The 19,394-nt window shown below is 39.9% G+C and overlaps 1 protein-coding gene across 2 annotated transcripts in view; it reads left to right on the forward strand.

The window, feature by feature from the left end:
- Positions 1-19,394, forward strand: part of LOC122539931 (neurabin-2-like) — a 219,993-nt gene that overhangs the window by 141,108 nt on the left and 59,491 nt on the right. For both annotated transcript variants that reach the window (XM_043675131.1, XM_043675130.1), the window contains exons 3-5: positions 2,387-2,519; positions 4,457-4,577; positions 10,830-10,934. In XM_043675131.1, the coding sequence (XP_043531066.1) occupies positions 2,387-2,519; positions 4,457-4,577; positions 10,830-10,934 (359 nt within the window). The remainder of the gene's footprint in view (positions 1-2,386; positions 2,520-4,456; positions 4,578-10,829; positions 10,935-19,394) is intronic.

Raw genomic sequence — 19,394 nt, forward strand, 5'->3', positions numbered from 1 at the left:
TTCAAATTAAAGGAGGCTCCGTAAACTGCGACCAGCAATTTTTCATAGATAGACTCGTGGATGTAACCATGGTAACCTTCTCATCGTAAGTACTCTGCAACAACAGTGACACAAAAGAAAACCATCTATGCATGTAAAAACTTGAAACAAATTTATGCAAATACTAAGTAAAATAGCAAGGTGCAAATAACCCCAATCAGTTTAAGTGGCCAATTGGACATTACATGAAAGAAGTGGTGGCTGCATTTTGCCACTAGTTAGATTAATTAACCAGGAGGCCAACAGCAATTTCTAACACTTTACTGGTTTTATGGAAAACCATACAGGCGGCAATAATGCACTGAAGTGAAATCTTAATAATTAGTTCACATACATATTCCTCCAACTGCATCTGTTGACTGATCAGATCTCAATGTAATACAAATGCGAATTTCACAGCTACTCCTGAAAGTTTCTGAGGCAGTATGGAATGCTAAATGAAGTTATAGAGAATCTTCAGTGGCAGAAGAGACCGCATCAGCTTGATTGGTTTATGATGGTGTTTCTGTTCCCTTTGCATTTCCTTTCACCTCTCTGCACCTCAGAGTATGAGCACAACCTTCTTTTCCTTTGACCTTAAGTTTACATTCCACATGTTATCATGATGGAACAAAACTCATCAATAATGCTCATAAGATGTTGTATCACACTGAAGTAAATACATAAGCCTGGTTTATGTAAACTATGTGACATTGTTGGATATGTTATTTCTCCCAATTATGACTCAACAATGGAGTCAAAAACCTTAAGTTATGCTGTTTCTCGAAATCAAGAAATTTGCCTTTTGTGAGAATTTTCATAACCTCTGATAATTTTGCAATAATGTGATTTTAACATTCCATCCGCAGTAAGCATTTACCATAAATGAATACGATCTGATATTTCCACCTATTTGTGTGCCTATGTACTCACTCTTTTTGTTGGATCATTTGTCTTTAAAAATGTGTTAGTGCCTTTTCATTTTCTCTAATCTACCTATTCGGAGATATTATCACACTCTTCTGGAGCAGGTGGGACTTGAAGCCAGGTATCCTGGATCAGAGATAGCGACAATAACTCTGCATAATTAGAAATTGTATCAGTGCTTTTTTTACACCATGCCTGTCATTTACTTTAGGTATCCATTGTCTCCATTTAATCTTTTCTGGGTATTATTCAATGCAAATTATATGTTTAGAAATGCAATTACTACTTAAATAAATTTATGAAGCAAGGGTTTGAAAATTTGTTTCTTTTAATTAATAATTTCTGATTAATGCCATGAAAGGTGGACAAGGACTGGACTGAAGATCAATTTCAGTTGGCAATCAAATCATGGCTGTTAGCCTTTTTTGTCTTGGATCGTTTGTGCCATTCTCACTTCTGAGCCAGGAGTTTGCTAATTCAAGCCTAACAGAGACTTACACATGTTATCCAGGCTTTGCAATCTTTACATGGCTAAGGGAATGCTTCACTGCCAGAGGTTTTTTAAAAATGTTAAACCAATGATCTGCTGGCCTCTTGGTAGATATAAAAATCCAGTGGTATTATGTTGAAGAAGTGAGGGAAGGGAGCCCTGTTGCTATAACCAATATTTATCCCTCAATTAGCAAATCCAAGGCAGGTTATTATTGGTCACTTTTGGACATAATCATTTTGCTGGTTTGTGGAATCTTACTATGAGCAAAGTGGCTATAAGGTTTATTACATTTGCTGCATTGGCTTTGCTTCATTGGCTGTCGAGTCCTTTGCCGTGTCTTGTAAAAGGTATTGTGTAATTGCAAATGTGTTTTGCAATTTTTTTTTAAGAGTAGTACATTTTTCAATACATTTCTAAAAATGATTTCATGTAAAACTGGGAGTCAGATTTTCATTTCACAAAATGAATCATAACACTCTTCCCTAACTTCTGTTTATTGAGTGGGGGCTGCTACGTATGTGCATTGAAGCCTACCCAACCTTGCTTCCACTTTACTTAAATCTAGTTTTATTTCTAAGCGGATATCAGGTTGTTAGAAAGGACACTGAAAGACAGACCATTCTCTTAGGCTCTTTAAACAAACTGAGGACCGTGAACATTTTCTTTCAGAAAATACTTGCGGCACATTTTGCAAGTAGGCCTGAGTATACTTAACTCGATGTATGAGGTACTGAAGCGTGAAGATATGTTTAAGGTGTGAAGGGAAAAGCTTTATCTGTGAGAGAGTTAAGCCCTTTGAATACCCAACCATCAATGCGAGTATAATTTCTGTTGCCTTTTGATTATTCGAATATCAGTTATTTGACAAACTCAGTTTCAAGCTAATCATATGGACGTACTTTTCATCAATTGTTTTATTATTAAAAGATATCATTGTTGTTCTGCCAGGTATTCACTACTTATTCCAATGAGGACTATGACAGACGAAACGATGATGTGGATCCCATGGCAGCATCAGCAGAGTATGAACTAGAAAAACGTGTGGAAAGGCTGGATCTCTTTCCTGTGGAACTTGAAAAGGGTAAGTTATTTCATATCTACTTGTTTTGAAGATACAAAGTTTTAAGGCAGGTTATAATGTTGCAAAGCACTCTCACGTTTTGTAGAGATACTGCAAGACATGTTGTGTTTCTCCAACACTTCCTGTTTTTATTTCTGATTTCCAACATCTGCAGAACTTTCATTCTAATTCTAGTGTCTTGTTCTCAGGCTGTGAAAATGATTAATATATCAGGGACTAGATGGACACGTAAAGTTACTAGCATAATACTGCTGGTCAGCAGATGACATATTGTACTGTTTCCACCAACATTTAATAACACTGGTAAAATTGCAAAAATAGTTGTGGAAATTCATAAACAGTAATCTGTTTCAACATTAAGTAATTTTTTGTAATATCTATTCACAAAATGTTTAAATGGTATTAGTGTGATCTAATATTTTTCACAGAAAATTCCAAAGATTAGAGAAATTTATATGTATTTCATATATGTGTATGTTATATTATGTGTCACACAGAGAAATGAGACAAAATGTATTTTTTTTAGATGCAAAGGGTTTAGAGGATAGAGCATAAAGGCAACCGAGCTTAGAGATGCAATTTGCTTCTCATTTTAAAGTCATTTGTTCTTTTTTTTATTTTTATGTAATATTTGACAAAACCTATGCAAATTGAGAGACACTGATGAGAAGTTTAATGGAGAATTGATGTTAGTCTATGGTACAACACGAACTGTTAACCACCCTGTACTTTTCTGCTTGTCATCTCTAGTGACTGTTTTCCATGCTGTTACCCCATAGTGCTCCCACACAGCAAATGCACTTTTCCGGCAGTTTCTCTTCTGTCATTGCAGTTTATTCCTAATTTGTCAATGAATTGCAGCCTTTTATTGGTATCTGTCAGTATGGGCCAATACAGAATGCAATATCAGCATCTTGCTTGACCCTGAACAAATCTTCAAATCTCACACTAGATTTGTTGTCAATGTCTCTGTCTTTTACATGTAACAGAGCTCAACTGTGCTTGAACATTAACCCCCTACCCTCCACCCGTTGCTTCCGAAGCATTCACTCATGCTTTCATCACCTCTAAGCTCAGCTTTTCCAATATCCAAGCTCCATTTGACATAAACTCTATCTCATCCAAGTTCTATTCCATGCATCGTATAATCTTTTTTCTACTGTATTTGTTCACCTATACTAATGACCTATCCTACAGCAAAATCTTGCCTATAAAACTTTGTGAATTCATTTCATCTTACTCATTGAATCATAGAATAGTTACAGTAAGGGAGGACGCCACACAGACTAGAAGGACTGTGTCAGCTAACTTCAGTGTTATTCCTTAGTTTCTCATAGAATGCCTACAGTGTGGAAGCAGGCCATTTGGCCCATCAAGAGCATCCCACCCAGGCACACTTCCCCTTCCCTTTCCTTGTAGCCCTGCATTTGCAATGGTCAATTCACTTAGCCTACACATTCCTGGTGACTATAGGCAATGTAGCATGGCCAATCCACCTAACCTGCACATGTTTGGTTTATGGGAGCAAACTGCAGTACCCTGCAGAAACCCACACAGACATGAGGAGAATGTGCAAACTCCACACATGCAGTCACCTTTCATTTCCCTAATCTGGCTCTACAGTGCACCCATTCCCCACCTCCACGCATTTCATCCATCACAGCATTACACTTCAATAATATTTCCATTGTTTTGGAATTAGTTTCCTCTGCTTTCCACCCTGCCAGATGTTTCTCCACCTTCAAATATCCCATAAAATCTGATGTACTTGACAATGCCATCAGTCATCGTCCTAAAATCTCCTCATAACTTCTGCTTAGTATACGTTCCTTATGCTTCTCTCTACTTAATGAAGCTTGGGATATTTCATTCTGCTGAAAATGCTATGTATGTAAATTCTTTCCAAAACTGAGATTAACCTTTCTTTCTGACTATAGATGGTGATGGCCTGGGTATCAGTATCATTGGTATGGGAGCTGGAGCTGATATGGGCTTGGAAAAGCTTGGAATATTTGTGAAGACAGTAACTGAAGGGGGAGCCGCTCACAGGGATGGCAGGTACGGCTTGTTATGTTTTAACGAGAATTAAAGTTATTTATAATATTCAAGAACACTATGTACCTAAATAATATCATATCTGTGCAAAAGTAAAGCAAGAGATGCTAATGTTTGGCTATCAGTTTTGGTAACGACCAAGTTTGGCCCTAAATATGACACATTTCATCATCAGATATTGTCAGCTTGCAATGGAATTTGTATGCAGCATTGGAAATGCTAAATATTTACCAAATAATTAGTGAAGGCTAGAGGATAAAGCCAGAAATGCCTCAAGATTAAAAACTGCTATTCAAGTGAAAGTTCAGTTGGTGAGACTCAGATTTGTACTGTACTTGGATTGAAATCATAATTATTTGCTTATTAAAATACAATAAAGGTTATTCTATTCTAGTTTCATGCAAGAAACATGAATTACAGTCATAGAGTCATAGAGATGTACAGCATGGAAACAGACCCTTCGGTCCAACTCGTCCATGCTGGCCAGATATTTCAACCCAATCTAATCCCACCTACCAGCACCTGGCCCATATCCCTCCAAACCCTTCCTATTCATATACCCATCCAAATGCCTTTTAAATGTTGCAACTGTACTAGCCTCCACCATTTCGTCTGGCAGCTCATTCCATACACGTACCACCCTCTGAGTGAAAAAATTGCCTCTTAGGTCTCTTTTATATCTTTCCCCTCTCACCCTAAGCCTTTGCCCTCTAGTTCTGAACTCCCCCAACCCAGGGAAAAGACTTTGTCTATTTATCCTATCCATGTCCCTGATGATTTTATGAACTTCTATAAGGTCACCCCTCAGCCTCCGACGCTCCAGGGATTGCTAGCCTTGCATGAGCCTGATTATGCAATAATTTATGTGTCAAACTTCCATGATATTGCTGCACCCTTTGCTGATGTCACAACACTTTGCTTGTGGTTAGAGTGACTGGGTTTACAAATGGCATGAATTCTGTGCAAAGAGAAGTTGCAAGGTAGGTTATCCTCTTATGGAGCATGTCAGAAATCATTGATGTAACCAGTCGCCCATAATCCTTTTGTTATTTTGCTGCAATAATATGGAATACATTCCATGAAGGACTGAAAATACTCACTGTTCATATCTGAATGGAAAGCAGTATTCTTCAGTGCAGTAGCTCAGCACTATCAGCTTTAGCAGCAGTCACCATTTTCATACCAAAATTATATTTCAGTTGTAGTTTTCCAAAACCAGCTTGCAATTTTGTTTGAGTTATCTCGGCTTTGAAACGTATTTTACTGTCTTTTCACTAAATCTTAAAGATCAAATTATGGCTGCCAATCTGGGTGAATCATTGAGCTTTTTTTTGTATGGGAAGTTATATCCTTTCTTAAGATGTAATGATTAGATAAAATTTTCAGTACAGTTATAATGGAAAACATGTGTGAAAGACAGGCTGCGTTTTGAATAATTTAGTGGTTTTGAACTGGAGAAGCAACGGGGTGTGAAAATGAGTTGTTGGTGGATCTTAATGTAGTCCAGCATTTGCACTTTTAAGACAGCTCCATGAAGGCATTTGTCTATGTCACAGCTAAAAGGATCTTCCATGCAGCTAGAAACACATGTATTGTGTCTCAGGTTGTGGTTATTGAAGGGAACTGTTGAAAAAAGCAGCAGCTGGCTATAAATAAATTCCTGACAGAAAAGCTGGATGTTTCTTGCCTACTGAAACAAAGATGATCATTATTTAGTATTTCATTTTCTAACTATTCAACTGCGTTCTTTGATCATTTTGTTTTGTCCAGTTGGTTTAAATTCCAATCAAAGATGAACATTGTTTTATGTGTGAACAACATCACTGATGAACTTCTACCCCATTTTTAAAAATGCCTTTTATTTCAGGGCTGCTTTCCTCTGCAATCAGCTTTTTACTGAAGTGCAATGTGAAATAGCCATAGGTAGCTGAGGGCAATGCTATGTTCTGTTTTAGAAGTCAAAGCAGAGAAACATAACAATATACACCATTGTATTTGACATACCCAAACATACAGCGTTGTCGTTCTGCTAGATAACTGGTTTTGCACAGTAGTTTGATAGATTCAATTTCTTCGCAATGTTAATATTTGTGCCCTTCACATGCATTCCTGGACTTTTAGAGTCTTATCCAGCATGGAAGGATGCATTCACCTTACTTCCTCAGTACTGCTCTGTTGGAACTGATAATTCAATTTCCTTTCTCAACATTTGTGAGTTTGGTAAATAGGGAAATGAAAGTTAGTTTGCAAAAATATTAGTAGCAGTTTATTGTGCAGCTGTAAGTGAGGGCACGGCAGTGACTGAAGATATTTGCAAATAGTGAATGAATTATTTGTTATTCGAGAAACCTGAAGTCTCTTCCAGATTTCCATCTTAAACTGATTGTATTGACCAAAGGCAGCCAATGCTAATCATAAACTGCACTCCTTGATTTGGTATTAGATTACTTTTACTTACTTACTTACAGTGTGGAAACAGGCCCTTCAACCCAATAAGTCCACACTGACCCGCCGAAGTGCAACCCACCCAGACCTATTCCCCTACATTTACCCCTTCCCCGTGCAATTTAGCATGATCAATTCACCTAACCTGCACATTTTTGGACTGTGGGAGAAAACCGGAGCACCCGGAGGAAACCCACATAGACACGGGGAGTATGTGCAAACTCCACACAGTCAGTCGCTTGAGGCAGGAATTGAACCCGGGTCTCTGGCGCTGTGAGGCAGCAGTGCTAACCACTGTGCCACTGTGTTTTGCCTTCTTTATCCAAAAGTTATGACCCATCAATATTGTATTCATTGATCCAGAATTGAGTTTCCACATGCCAACAAGAAGAATGTCACCCCCCCAACCCCTTTAAGAAGTGACATATCTACACAATTTTCCACCACTCAAATAACCTGCTCCTAAATAGCACAAATAGACCAGAAGCTTCCCATTCCAAATTACATTCAAACCGATTATAAAATCAAACTCCTCTGGAGCGCAAGCTCATAGGAGAGGCACAATGAACATCCTGGCCCCATGGTGCCCCATACATGAAAATTACCTCACTCAGATCTTGCAGATTAGAACAGGCTGCATCCACATGATTCTAAATGTAACTTATCTCTGAGAAATAAAACGGCCAAGAAAAATGTGTTAATGCTGGCTCCTCTGCTTTTGTAATCTTAGTCAAGGTCAGTGTTTTCTCGAGAGAATGAACTGTTGACTAAGAGGTTGAGGTCTTGTGATGCAGTGGTCACATCCCTGCCTCTGGACTAGAAAGTCCAGGATAAAATCTCATCTTGATGACCATGGGATATGTGTTGAAGTGCAACCCAACAGCTTGTTTATCAGTCTGTAAAGCCTTCTGATATGCTTATAAGCAGTAAGAGTGATCAGCCACATTGATACGTGGAAAATAGGAGCTGGAGTAGGCCATTTGGCCCCTTGGGCTTGCTCCACCATTCAATATGATTATAGCTGATAATCCAACTCAGTACCTCACCATGTTAAAAATCTCCACACACGTTCTTGCCATGCCTGCTTTGAGGGACTGTCACGCGCACACTATTGTTAAATGTTTCTGATCAGAGGAGTTCTGAACTTGGTTTGAATTTTTACTCAAGCTATAATCAGTATTTATGATAAGATGAATCATTCAAGCCCCGATTTGCAGCTATGAGATTCTGTCGAATAAGCAATGCCCAGCATGCGACCTACTTCTTAAAGTCCCTCAGTGAGTGCTGCTCATGAGTTATTGGAACAGGTCACTTCATATTTTTCACATCCAATGGCTTTCATCTCTTTGTTCAAATAAGTAAGTATTTTAACACATAATTTTTGTTCTGAAACCCTCCTGAGAATCAGTATTTACCCTCATTCTCTTTAACTCTATTTATAGGTGTACTAAAGTGCTAATAAAATTCTAATGTATTTTCCGAAAGTCAAAGTTGCCATTAAACAGTGATGTGGAATTGTAAAAGTTAGGCTCTCAATTGATTAAGTTACATTGTGATCAGGGTCATGCCTGAAGTCAGACAAGAATATTCACACCCTTTAAATTTGGCTCAGTGTTACAGATGCATAATTAACACTGTAATAAATAATAAATAAGATATATTCATGTGTCAAGGAGCACTTGTGCATAAAAGCAGAAGTTAACACTTTCAGTATCGAGGTGTTCTGCTGAGGTTTCAGTCAAATGTTCCAGCAATGTATGGAATCAATGCTATTGTTTATAGTAATGACCCTGGAGTTTGCAGACCCTCCAGGAGTTTGCAAACAGTCAGTGAAGGTGTGAGTATTCTACCTTCCGCGAGTAACTGCAGCTGAGAGGAAGAACCTCTCAGGAACTCTGCATAATTCACGTCTCTGCTTTTTGGAACCCTTAATCCCTCAAAATTATCATCGCACTATTTTGAGCTTTTGAACTGGATAATGAAGTTTGACTAAGAATGCCCAGTATGCAGAACTCCAGAGGTGAGACCATCCACGGAGAGGGGAGTTTTAACCATGGCTGACTCTGAGAATCTGTGCATCTGTACTCAGCAAAAGCAACTGCCTTCTTTTGTGTCTGGGTGTTAAAACTTGCACCTTGAGATGCACCTCTATCTCCATCAGGTCATACGGGCTTATTTCTGGCAAGATTTTGTCAAAAGTCATCCACCCCTCTGTAAAACATTCCAGTTTACCTTGAAGTAAAGGAGTCAGTTTAACACATGACCAACTTAGGTCATGAAAAGTATAACAGGTTTATTTGGAAGTACTAACCTTCGGAGTGTTTCTCCTTCCTCAGCCACCTGATGAAGGAGCAGTGCTCAGAAAGTTAGTGCTTCCAAATAAACCTTTTAAACTATAACCTGGTGTTGTGTCTTATTTAATTTTGTACACCCCAGTCCAGCACCAGCACCTCCACATCATAATAAGTATGAATGAGTCTATTCAAAAAATGTACTGATTTTCTGACTTCGTATTCACTACCCTAACTCAGTGTAATGCAAGGGTCAGTTCAGGGTTTCTCTCACAGTTTACATGCTGCCTTTAGACAGAAAGATATAGCGTGCCATTAAGTAACTGTTTTAACACTTAAGATTAGTCACTGAGCTTTAATTAATCAAAACCATGTGGATTGACATTGCCAACTAGAATTCCTTGCTCACGGATAACCCTGAGACTGGTGTTGGAATTAGAGTAATAGAGTTGTACAGCACGGAAACAGACCCTTCAGCTCAAATCATCCATGCCTACCAGATATCCTAAACTAATGTCGTCCCATTTGCCAGCACTTTGCCCATATCCCCCTAAACCCTTCCTATTCACATACAATTACAATATTTAAAAGGCATCTGAATGGGTATCAGTTTCCACCACTCCCTCTGACAGCTCATTCCACACACGCACCACCCTGTATATGAAAACGTTGCTCCTTATATCCCTTTTAAATTTTTGCCCCATCACATTAAACCCCTCTAGTTCTGGACTCCCGACCCCCTCCCCAACGTAGGGAAAAGATCTAGTCTGTTTACCTTAACCATGCCCCTCATGACATTCCCCTCCCAGATTCCTTAGTTAGCCCTCCATTACTCCTTCAAATATAATCATTGCTGCAGCGTGATTTGGGGTCATACTGTATTATGCGTATGTCAGATCCAGTAGTGAATCTGTCAAGTGAGTTGCCTAATAGAAAATGCGTAGTGCTCCCTAGTTTATTTGAATAATATGAAATAAAGGATTGCCCCCTCCCTTTCACTTTACTTGTAGTAAAGTTGTCATAATAATATATCACTGTTAGAATTTGAAGATAAGATCTCTGTTCTTTAATTTTTATCAAGCCCTATTCTGTCATAAAACTACTTCCGTGTAAAGTCATCACCTTTTGAATGTCATGCATTTTGAAGCAAATTAATCAGATCCTGTTCCGAATAAACTCTTTGTACCATGATCTAAATTCTCATTGCAAATGAACATTTTATTCAAACATGTTGATTATGAAGTTAACAAAAATATAATCTGAGCTCCATCCAATCCATGAGAACCATTTTTTTTCAAAGTAGGAATTGAGTGCAGGGTATTCTGTAATAATTAATCATCTTGCAATGCCACTTTCTATTCATGTTGTGATTTGAACTAAAAAAAACTTCAAGATTGTTGTTTGCTGCTTGACTGTGACATTTTGCAGACTTAATCGCTGTCTTCAAAATAGCTGCTGCAAAGACAGAATGAAGTTATTTATATCCAATAAATGTTGATTTTCCTCCTCTTCTTTTCAGAATCCAAGTGAATGATCTAATTGTGGAGGTTGATGGCATCAGTCTAGTTGGTGTGACCCAGAGCTTTGCAGCTTCAGTCCTTCGAAACACAAAAGGCACTGTCAGGTAATACTATTCATGGAAGTCCCAGACAACTCGGTCTTCAAAATAAACATATGGAATTTTGACGGAGGTTTTTCCAGTTTCCTGCTGAAAGTTGGACAGAAGACTCAGAGATGTTGACTCACTCATTCAATCACACATTACATACCCTGTAACTGCTTGTTCCCATCAAAGTAACAGCTACCATCAGTTGGTGGAAGATTAACCCTTCAATTTTTTCAGTATGGAGCTCTGGAGGATGTAAGATTTATGTTACACTTCAATTAATAATGGCTTGAAATATTATACATCTCAAATTCTGAGTCCAAAATTCTCCTACAGGCAGAATCCTTTGTAATGTTTTGGTTTTTTCTTTATTGCCCAGTCAGTACAATAATTCACATCCTTGAAGAAAGTTCAGTTCTGTTTTGTAATTACCCTTTCAGTAAAATCACAATACATTTGTGGTGATTACATTGTAGCGTACTTGGCTTCAGGTCACATCAGACATTTTGTTCATTAAATTCTGAGGATCGCTTCAAACACAGTAATCGTATTTGTCAGCCAACAACCATGGAGGCATTTTCATGTCTATAGCTCTGGATCGGCAGACATATTCAGTCTCAGCTACCCACAACCAATTCCTTTCACTGCCCCTTATATTTTGAGATCAGTTGAACATTCCACTAGCCCAGACTTTCTATGAAGAACCCCCTGCACTGGCCTTAAACTTACACAGTTTTCTTCTTTCCCATGCTTTTCCATCTTCCTATTATTCATGGATCAACCTCCTGCTCCCTCAAACTTGTTAAACTACTTGTCATGTTGAAGGTGTTAAATAAATGCATGATATTATTGTTTAGCTTCGCCTTTTGTAACTGCTCACTCACAAGAAGCCAGGAGATCCGGTTTGTGAAGCCAATAGCTGGGAAAACATCCAAGTAGACTGAAGCAGTCAGTTCTGTAGTAGTTGGCAAGTTTGTTAAGCAGCATCACTCAGTGTGATGATACACAATGTTTTGTTGGTTCCTTTGGTTACTTTGGCTGCCATATGTTAATATTGTTAGTACCATGACCAAAATTTGATTTTAAAAATTCCGATCAGGAGAGTTACGAATTAGAGAGAAACTTAATCCCTATAAATAGGGATTTGTATCATCTTTATAAGTGCAACAGCCTATAGTTTAAACATGTTAATATGGGCATGAAGGGGTTGAGTTTTGCTGAAGACTTTAGTTCCTTTTGTTTTAAATGGGATTATAAGCCACAATGTTTTGGCCTGTGCAAGATGCTACATTAATTAGGAGGTTGAGGTTTGCATTAGGAGCAACTGCCTGAACAATCATTGAGGGATTGTTTGTCACTTGTGATGTCTGTTTTTAGTCATTAAAGAGACTTAGTTAAAGGACACACCATTATGTTGGGTAACACTTCATTTAACAAACTCTTCTAATAACAGCCAGCTATGTTGCTGAGCTTTAACTGTGCCCTTCATACTGGAAATTGACTCATTACGGTGTGTCAGGAGAGAGCTTTTCAGACACAAGGTTGGAGGTATTTTGTCAAGACACAAGATTGACTTCACCTGGAAAGCAATGAGTTCTGTGCTACTCTTTCTCCTCCTTGGACACTTTACAGGAGGGATTGGAAGAAGGGGAGAGGTTGGTTATTGTCACCCTGTTCATTGTTGCCCTTTGACCGAGGGAGGATTTGGAGGAAGCATTGAGGACAAGCTGAGCAGCAGCAGGAGAGACAAGGGACAGGAGGCAAAGAAGGTTTTCAGCAGGAAGTGCTTTCCACCCAGGAACTCATAATATGGTCAGCCAAATTATCTGTGGACCCTCCTTCTCCAAGTAGCACCCTTGGTTATTTGAGGTTGACAGGGCAGGGTGAGGAGACGGGGCCCAGTCTACTTCAGCCAGAATACAGATTGAACCCTGTCCACTTACTTTCTTCCACTTTTCTCCCTCTGCATCCAAGTCCCTCCCTCTAACCGTCCTGGCCTCTAATTCTTCCTGAACATGGCCCTTCCCTTTTCTCTTTTTAATCCAGTCCTTTCCTCCTTCCTTCCTTCTCCCCCTTTTCTGCCTTCTGCTCTCCCATCTCTCCAGGTCTCCTCATTCTCTTTCGCCCCCCTTTCCTTCTCTTACTGGCTCTCCTCCCCTCCTTAAAGTTTTAGTTGCCTCTGTATTTTCTTTTGCTCTCTCTCACCGCTCACCTTCTCTTGTCTCTTTTCCTATCTTGCCCAGTCCCTCCCACTCCTTTCCCCTTCCCACTGTTCTAGCATTACCTCTCCTTAACATTTTTCTCACTCATCCTCAGGGCATTCCTTTTATTTCGTCTGTCCTCTAACTCCTGTCCTGCTCTCTATTCCACGCTATTCGGGATTCTTGTCCTGAAAGTGCCACCCTGTACAATACCCAGAGGATTGACTGGGGAGGCATTAGCACATGTGAGTATGCAGCCTAAGCATTAAATTGCCCTGAAGTATAATGCAGGATTGGAAGTCTTGATGACTCAGAAAACAACCTAGCCTTGCCCTTGATCCCAAAACCTCACATTGTTCTGTTGCTTATTATAGAAATGCACAGGAAACCCCAAAGGACCCATGGTGCAGTTAATAGCAAAACAGTGCAGGCCTGAGAATGTTTCAAAGTGAAAACTGTTTTGGATGAAAAGCTGCAAATCGGAAGAAACAAAAAAATCAGTTCATGAAATAATGGCATTTTGCCCAGGAAATGACATTAACTGATAGAAAAGATTTTATACTTTTATAACTGATATAAAGAACAGTAACTTACTAATGAATCAATGTCTTATAATAGCTTAAAGAAGGGAACTTAAGATATGTATCAATTCACATTCGTGAAACACAGGTCCAAAACAGCACTTATTAAAGGTTCTTACAAAAGCAGCAGCAACAACATTCGCAGAGCACCTTCAACATATGGAATGTTCACAAACATTGTGCAGAGGCATAATCGGAACAAAGTGAATGCTGACCTAGAGCAGGCTTTTGGTTGGTGGGTGAGGGGAGGGATGGACGCAGGCTGGTGTTGATGGTTATTTTGGATCAGAAGTTAATTATACGGATTTTAAGGTTGAAAAGGCGAACATGGGAAGGTGTAGGGAGGAAACACCAGATTTGTTGTTTTTCCACTGGGAACTCGACCTACCCTTGGAATGCTCTCTGACCTTGGGAAATGCAGTTGGGCACTTTCAGAAGGAAGGACTCCTGCCTCAAAGGACGCAACAGGAAAGTTGCAGGGTTCCCACCTAGTATCCTCTCCCTTACCAAATAAATGCTCATCTTTCCACACAGCTCCCAACCGCCTTGAGGGAAGGTATTATATTCCACACCTTATATGTAGTCATGTCCATGCAGCATACAGGTCAGGGTAACCTTGGGATAACATCTGACATGTAACGCATTAATTGTAAGGGTCACACACCAGTCTTTTGGAGCAGATCCTCAATCTGTACCCTCTCCAGTGGTTCCTAATTGAAGTGAAGCGATGTTAAAGTTTTTTAAAAAGGGCCACAATTTAAATGTAAGTATGGTGATTATTTGCATTTACACCTGTAATTTTAAAATAGGAAAAGATGGCAGTTTAAATTTTAAATTCTGCAGCTTGTGTTTAGTGTAGAAACAGGCTGTATGGCCTCTGGAGTTTGTGTGCTGAGCTTTTACAGGAGCAGTGCATTGTGTGCCACTGCACTACCTTTCTCCCTTAGCTTTGCATGTTTTCTGTTGGGTAGACTTTTGCTCTTACCCCTTCATGCCACTCCACCAGTTACTGTCAGGCAGGAAGCTCCATGGGTAGCCTTAGAACATAGAACGTTACAGCGCAGTACAGGCCCTTCGGCCCTTGATGCTGCACCGACCTGTGAAAATAATCTGATCCCCATCGAATCTACACCATTCCATTATTATCCATAAGTATGTCCAATGCCCATTTAAATGGCCTTAATGTCAGCTAGTGTACTACTGTTGCAGGCAGGGCGTTCCATGCCCCTACAACTCTGAGTGAAGAACTACCCCTAATATCCATCCTAAATCTATCAGCCCTCAGTTTAAAGCTATGTCCCCTTGTGTTAGCCTTCACCATCCAAGGAAAAAGGGTCTCACTGTCCACCTTATCTAACCCTCTATCATCTTATATGTCTCAATTAAGTTATCTTTCAACTTTCTTCTCTCCAATGAAAACAACCTCAGTTCCCTCAGCATTTCCTCTTAAGACCTTCCCTCCATACCAGGCAACATCCTAGTAAATTTCCTCTGAACCCTTTCCAAAGCTTTCACATCCTTCCTATAATGCGGTGACCAGAACTGCACGGAGTACTCCAGGTGCGGCCTTACCAGTGTCTTGTACAGCTGAAGGATGACCTCATGGCTCCAAAACCCAATCCCCCTATCAATAAATGCCAATATACCATATGCCTTCTTAACAACCCTATCAGTCTAGGTGGCAACTTTCAGGCATTGATGCACTAGGACACTGAGATCTCTCTGTTCATCTGCACTTCCAAGAATTTACCATTAGCCCAGTACTCTGCATTCCTGTTACTTCTTCCGAAGTGAACTACCTCACACTTTTCCGCATTAAACTCCATTTGCCACTTCTCAGCCCAGCTCTGCATCTTATCTATGTCCTTCTGTAACCCACAACATCCTTCGGCACTATCCACAACTCTGCCTACCTTCGTATCATCCGCAAATTTACTAACCCATCCTTCTACGCCCAATCCAGATCATTTATAAAAATGACAAACAGCAGTGGTCCCAAAGCGGATCCTTGGATACACCACTGGTAACTGAGCTCCAGGATGAACATTTCCCATCAACCACCACCCTCTGTCTTCTTTCAGCTAGCCAATTTTTGATCCAAACTGGTAAATTACCTTCAATTCCAAAACTGTGTGCAATAGCCTACTGTGTAGAACCTTATCAAATGCCTTACTGAAGTCCATATGCACCACATCAACTGCTTTACCTTCATCCACCTGTTTTGTCACCTTCTCGAAGAACGCAATATAGTGGGGCACGACCTACCCTTCACGAAACAGTGTTGACTATCCCTAATCAAATTATTCCTTTCCAGATGATTATAAATCCTATCTCTTATTGCCTTTTCTAACACCTTACCCACAACCGAAGTAAGCTCACTGGCCTATAATTACCATGGTTGTCCCGACTTGTCTTCTTAAACAAGGGAACAACATTTGCTATCCTCCAGTTTTCTGGCACAACTCCAGTCAACAATGATGACATAAAGATCGAAGCCAAAGGCTCTGCAATCTCCTCCCTGGCTTTCCTTCTTAACTGGCCAAGAATTAAGGCCCTTGAGTGGTAAATTAATGGTCACTTAAGGGCCTCAATCCATCGCATCCCAGGTTACTTGTCTTCCCAGTCCGTCAGAAAGTTGACTGATTTCTTGCCGGAATAGTCAGGGTCTGCCTGCATCCTTTGAAAATTGCGTCTTTTTCCCAGTCTCCAATTCTCATCTCCCTGTGACCCCACAAGCCATGACAAGACAAAAAGTATTTAGCTTCTTGCCATTACATCCCTAAGAAGACCAATGGTCTTTAAGACCCAGACAATACTGGTGTCTGATTGGCTGCAGGTTCTGGTGACCCAGGGCACTAGTACCAGAATCTGTGACTTGCCAAGAAGCTCACTCACACTTGCCTTTCAATTCTTAAAGAGCTGATTGGCACACAGTGGATGAGTTATCTCAGCAGTGGAGGTGACATGTCAGTTTCCACCGAACACACTCATCCCACACTTAGTCCCAAAGACTGGAAATTTCCACTTAATGATCTCAGTCTCATTTGTAAACTTCAATGGAATCTGCCTTGACCAGTCTCTAACGGAGCACATTCCATAGCCTAACCATTCATTGCATAAAAGGTTTGCCTCTGTCATCATTGTTTCTTTGTCAGCTCCCAAAAATCTGTGCCCTCTAGTTCTCAATCTTTCTTATCTACTCTGTCTGGACTCCTCGTGATTTTGAATACCTCTCTCAAACCTCCTCTCAATTGTTCCTTTTCCAAGGAAATCAGTCCAAACATTCCCTATCCATCTGTGTCACTACAGTTTCTCATTCCTGAAACCATTCTTCTGAATGTTTTTCTGTACCCCTTCTCTTGAGCCTTTACATCCGTCTTTATATGTGGGGATGAGTTGGATGAAGACAGACCCTTCAGTCTAACCAGTCCACGTTGACCATAATCCCAAATTAAACTAGTCCCACCTACCTGCACTTGGCCCATATCCCTCCAAATATTTCAGATTCATGCACTTATCTAAATGTCTTTCAAACATTGTAACAGTAGCTACGTTCACCACTTCCTCTAGAAATTCATTTCACACACAAACTACTCTGAACAAAAACATAAATTCACTTTGAACTATAATTTCTAAAAGCTTCCTCATTACTTAAGTTAAACTGGCTGACTGTCATTGTTGAGCTTATCTTTATATTCACACTCCAACATGATGTGAAAGTGCCAGGTGTATTTGAAATCGCAAGCTTTCGGAGCACTGATGTGATAGTCTTCACCTGATGAAACAATGATGACAGAGGCAAACCTTTTATGCAATGAATGGTTAGGCTATGGAATGTGCTCCATTAGAGACTGGTCAAGGCAGATTCCATTGAAGTTTACAAATGGACAAAGTCAGAAGTTGCATGACTTTAGGTTATTGTCCAACAGGTGTATTTGAAATCGCAAGCTTTCGGAGCACTGATGTGATAGTCTTCACCTGATGAAGGAACAGCGCCCCGAAAGCTTGTGATTTCAAATAAACCTGTTGGACAATAACTTGGTGTCGTGTAACTTCTGACTGTGCACACCCAGACAAGCAATGCTATTTAGCTGTATCTCCATTCCATGTTGTCTCAGACCATGTTGTCCTTTTCGCTGAAAGTGTAAAGTTGTACACTTATCCTTACAATGTAAAATATTGCTATCCAGCCTAATCTAATTACTATAACTGCGAACATACCCCTGTTGTTGAGACACTTTTGTCCTCAATTCTGTCTGGGTTGCTCAGAGAACAACAAAAGTGGAAAAAAGAAACATTTTTCCTAATTAATCAACTCAATCCAATTGTCAACTATTCAGTGACAGAGTATACTTGTGTTAATTAATTTCATTCAGGCATGCAACAGCATCAACGCTTTATCTTGTGTAATGCACACTTAAAATTAAAAGTTAAGAAGTTTCCAGTTACAAATGGATGTAGTAACACAGTTTTTATTGCCTTGTAGCAATAATTCATTCATCTGCATTAGATTTCCACAGGAAGAATATAATTGGAAATCAAACAAATGCTGTATAAATCATGCAAAGTTTCTTTCCACTTATTTATTATTAAAATGTGTCACATCTGAACAAAGTCCTATAGTGGTTGTGCTGCAGCATTGTGCTGACTAAAAATAGACTTCGTAAATAATTGGTGGGAAATTGTTAAACGAATGTGGAGGCACACATGTCTGTTGCTCCAGAGAACAGGTGCCAAGTTTGAATTTGCCTTAGAGTCATACAGCATGGGAACACACCCTTCAGTCCAACCAGTCCACGCTGACCATGTTCCCAAACTAAACTAGTCTCACTTGCCTGCACTTGGCCCATGTCCTTCCAAGCCTTTATGAACTATTTCTGTTCATGAACTTATCCAAATGTCTTTTAAACGTTGTAACTGGACCTGCATCCACCAATGGTTGTTGATTTCTTTCTTCTCTCCCAGTTCCCAGCCTTTAAAGAAACCAAGTGACTTCACTTCGTAGTGAGCAGGCAAGGCCACCAAGTTGTTCCAGGAAACTCGAGACGTTAGCATGATACCAGTTAACCCTGATTTAATGCTGTGGTGCATGTGTGCTTCCAGCCAGTTTCTCACCCAAAACCAAAGTGATAGGGCAGACAGAGATATCACATCAGCTGGCAGGAACCAAAGGAAGAGTCTTTTGTGCTCAAGTACAGGTCATGGGATGGATGAGGAACAAGGGATACATCAACTATCCTTGGGGTCATCACAGATCAAGTGCACACTTCATGATCTGATGAAGATAATAGAAAACTAAAAGTAAAAAAAAATCCTTAATGTATAGATGTTCTGACCTCAAAATCGCTTCCCATTGTGTTATCCTGGCAGGAATAATGCACTTCTCCTTCAGGGGCCACAGTTTAATTGCAGTCAAGAATTTATGACTTTCTTGGAATCTAATGTTGATGATTCCACTGTATTCTGCCGTGTGGTGTTTTGCCCTGTTCATAACAGTATAGATCATAGAATTTTACAGCACAGAAGGAGGCTGGTTGGCCCATCATGTCTGTGCCAGCTCCTGAAAGAGATGCCCAGCTAGTCGCAATCTCCAGCCCGATCTCCAGAGCCCTCAAAGTCTTTTGAAGGTGTATCCAGTTCTATTTTGGAAACTTTTATGGAATCTGTCTTCACCACATCCCCCAGGCAGCGCATTC

This window comes from Chiloscyllium plagiosum, chromosome 33 (genome assembly GCF_004010195.1).
Source record: "Chiloscyllium plagiosum isolate BGI_BamShark_2017 chromosome 33, ASM401019v2, whole genome shotgun sequence".
NCBI classification, from domain to species: Eukaryota; Metazoa; Chordata; class Chondrichthyes; order Orectolobiformes; family Hemiscylliidae; genus Chiloscyllium; species Chiloscyllium plagiosum.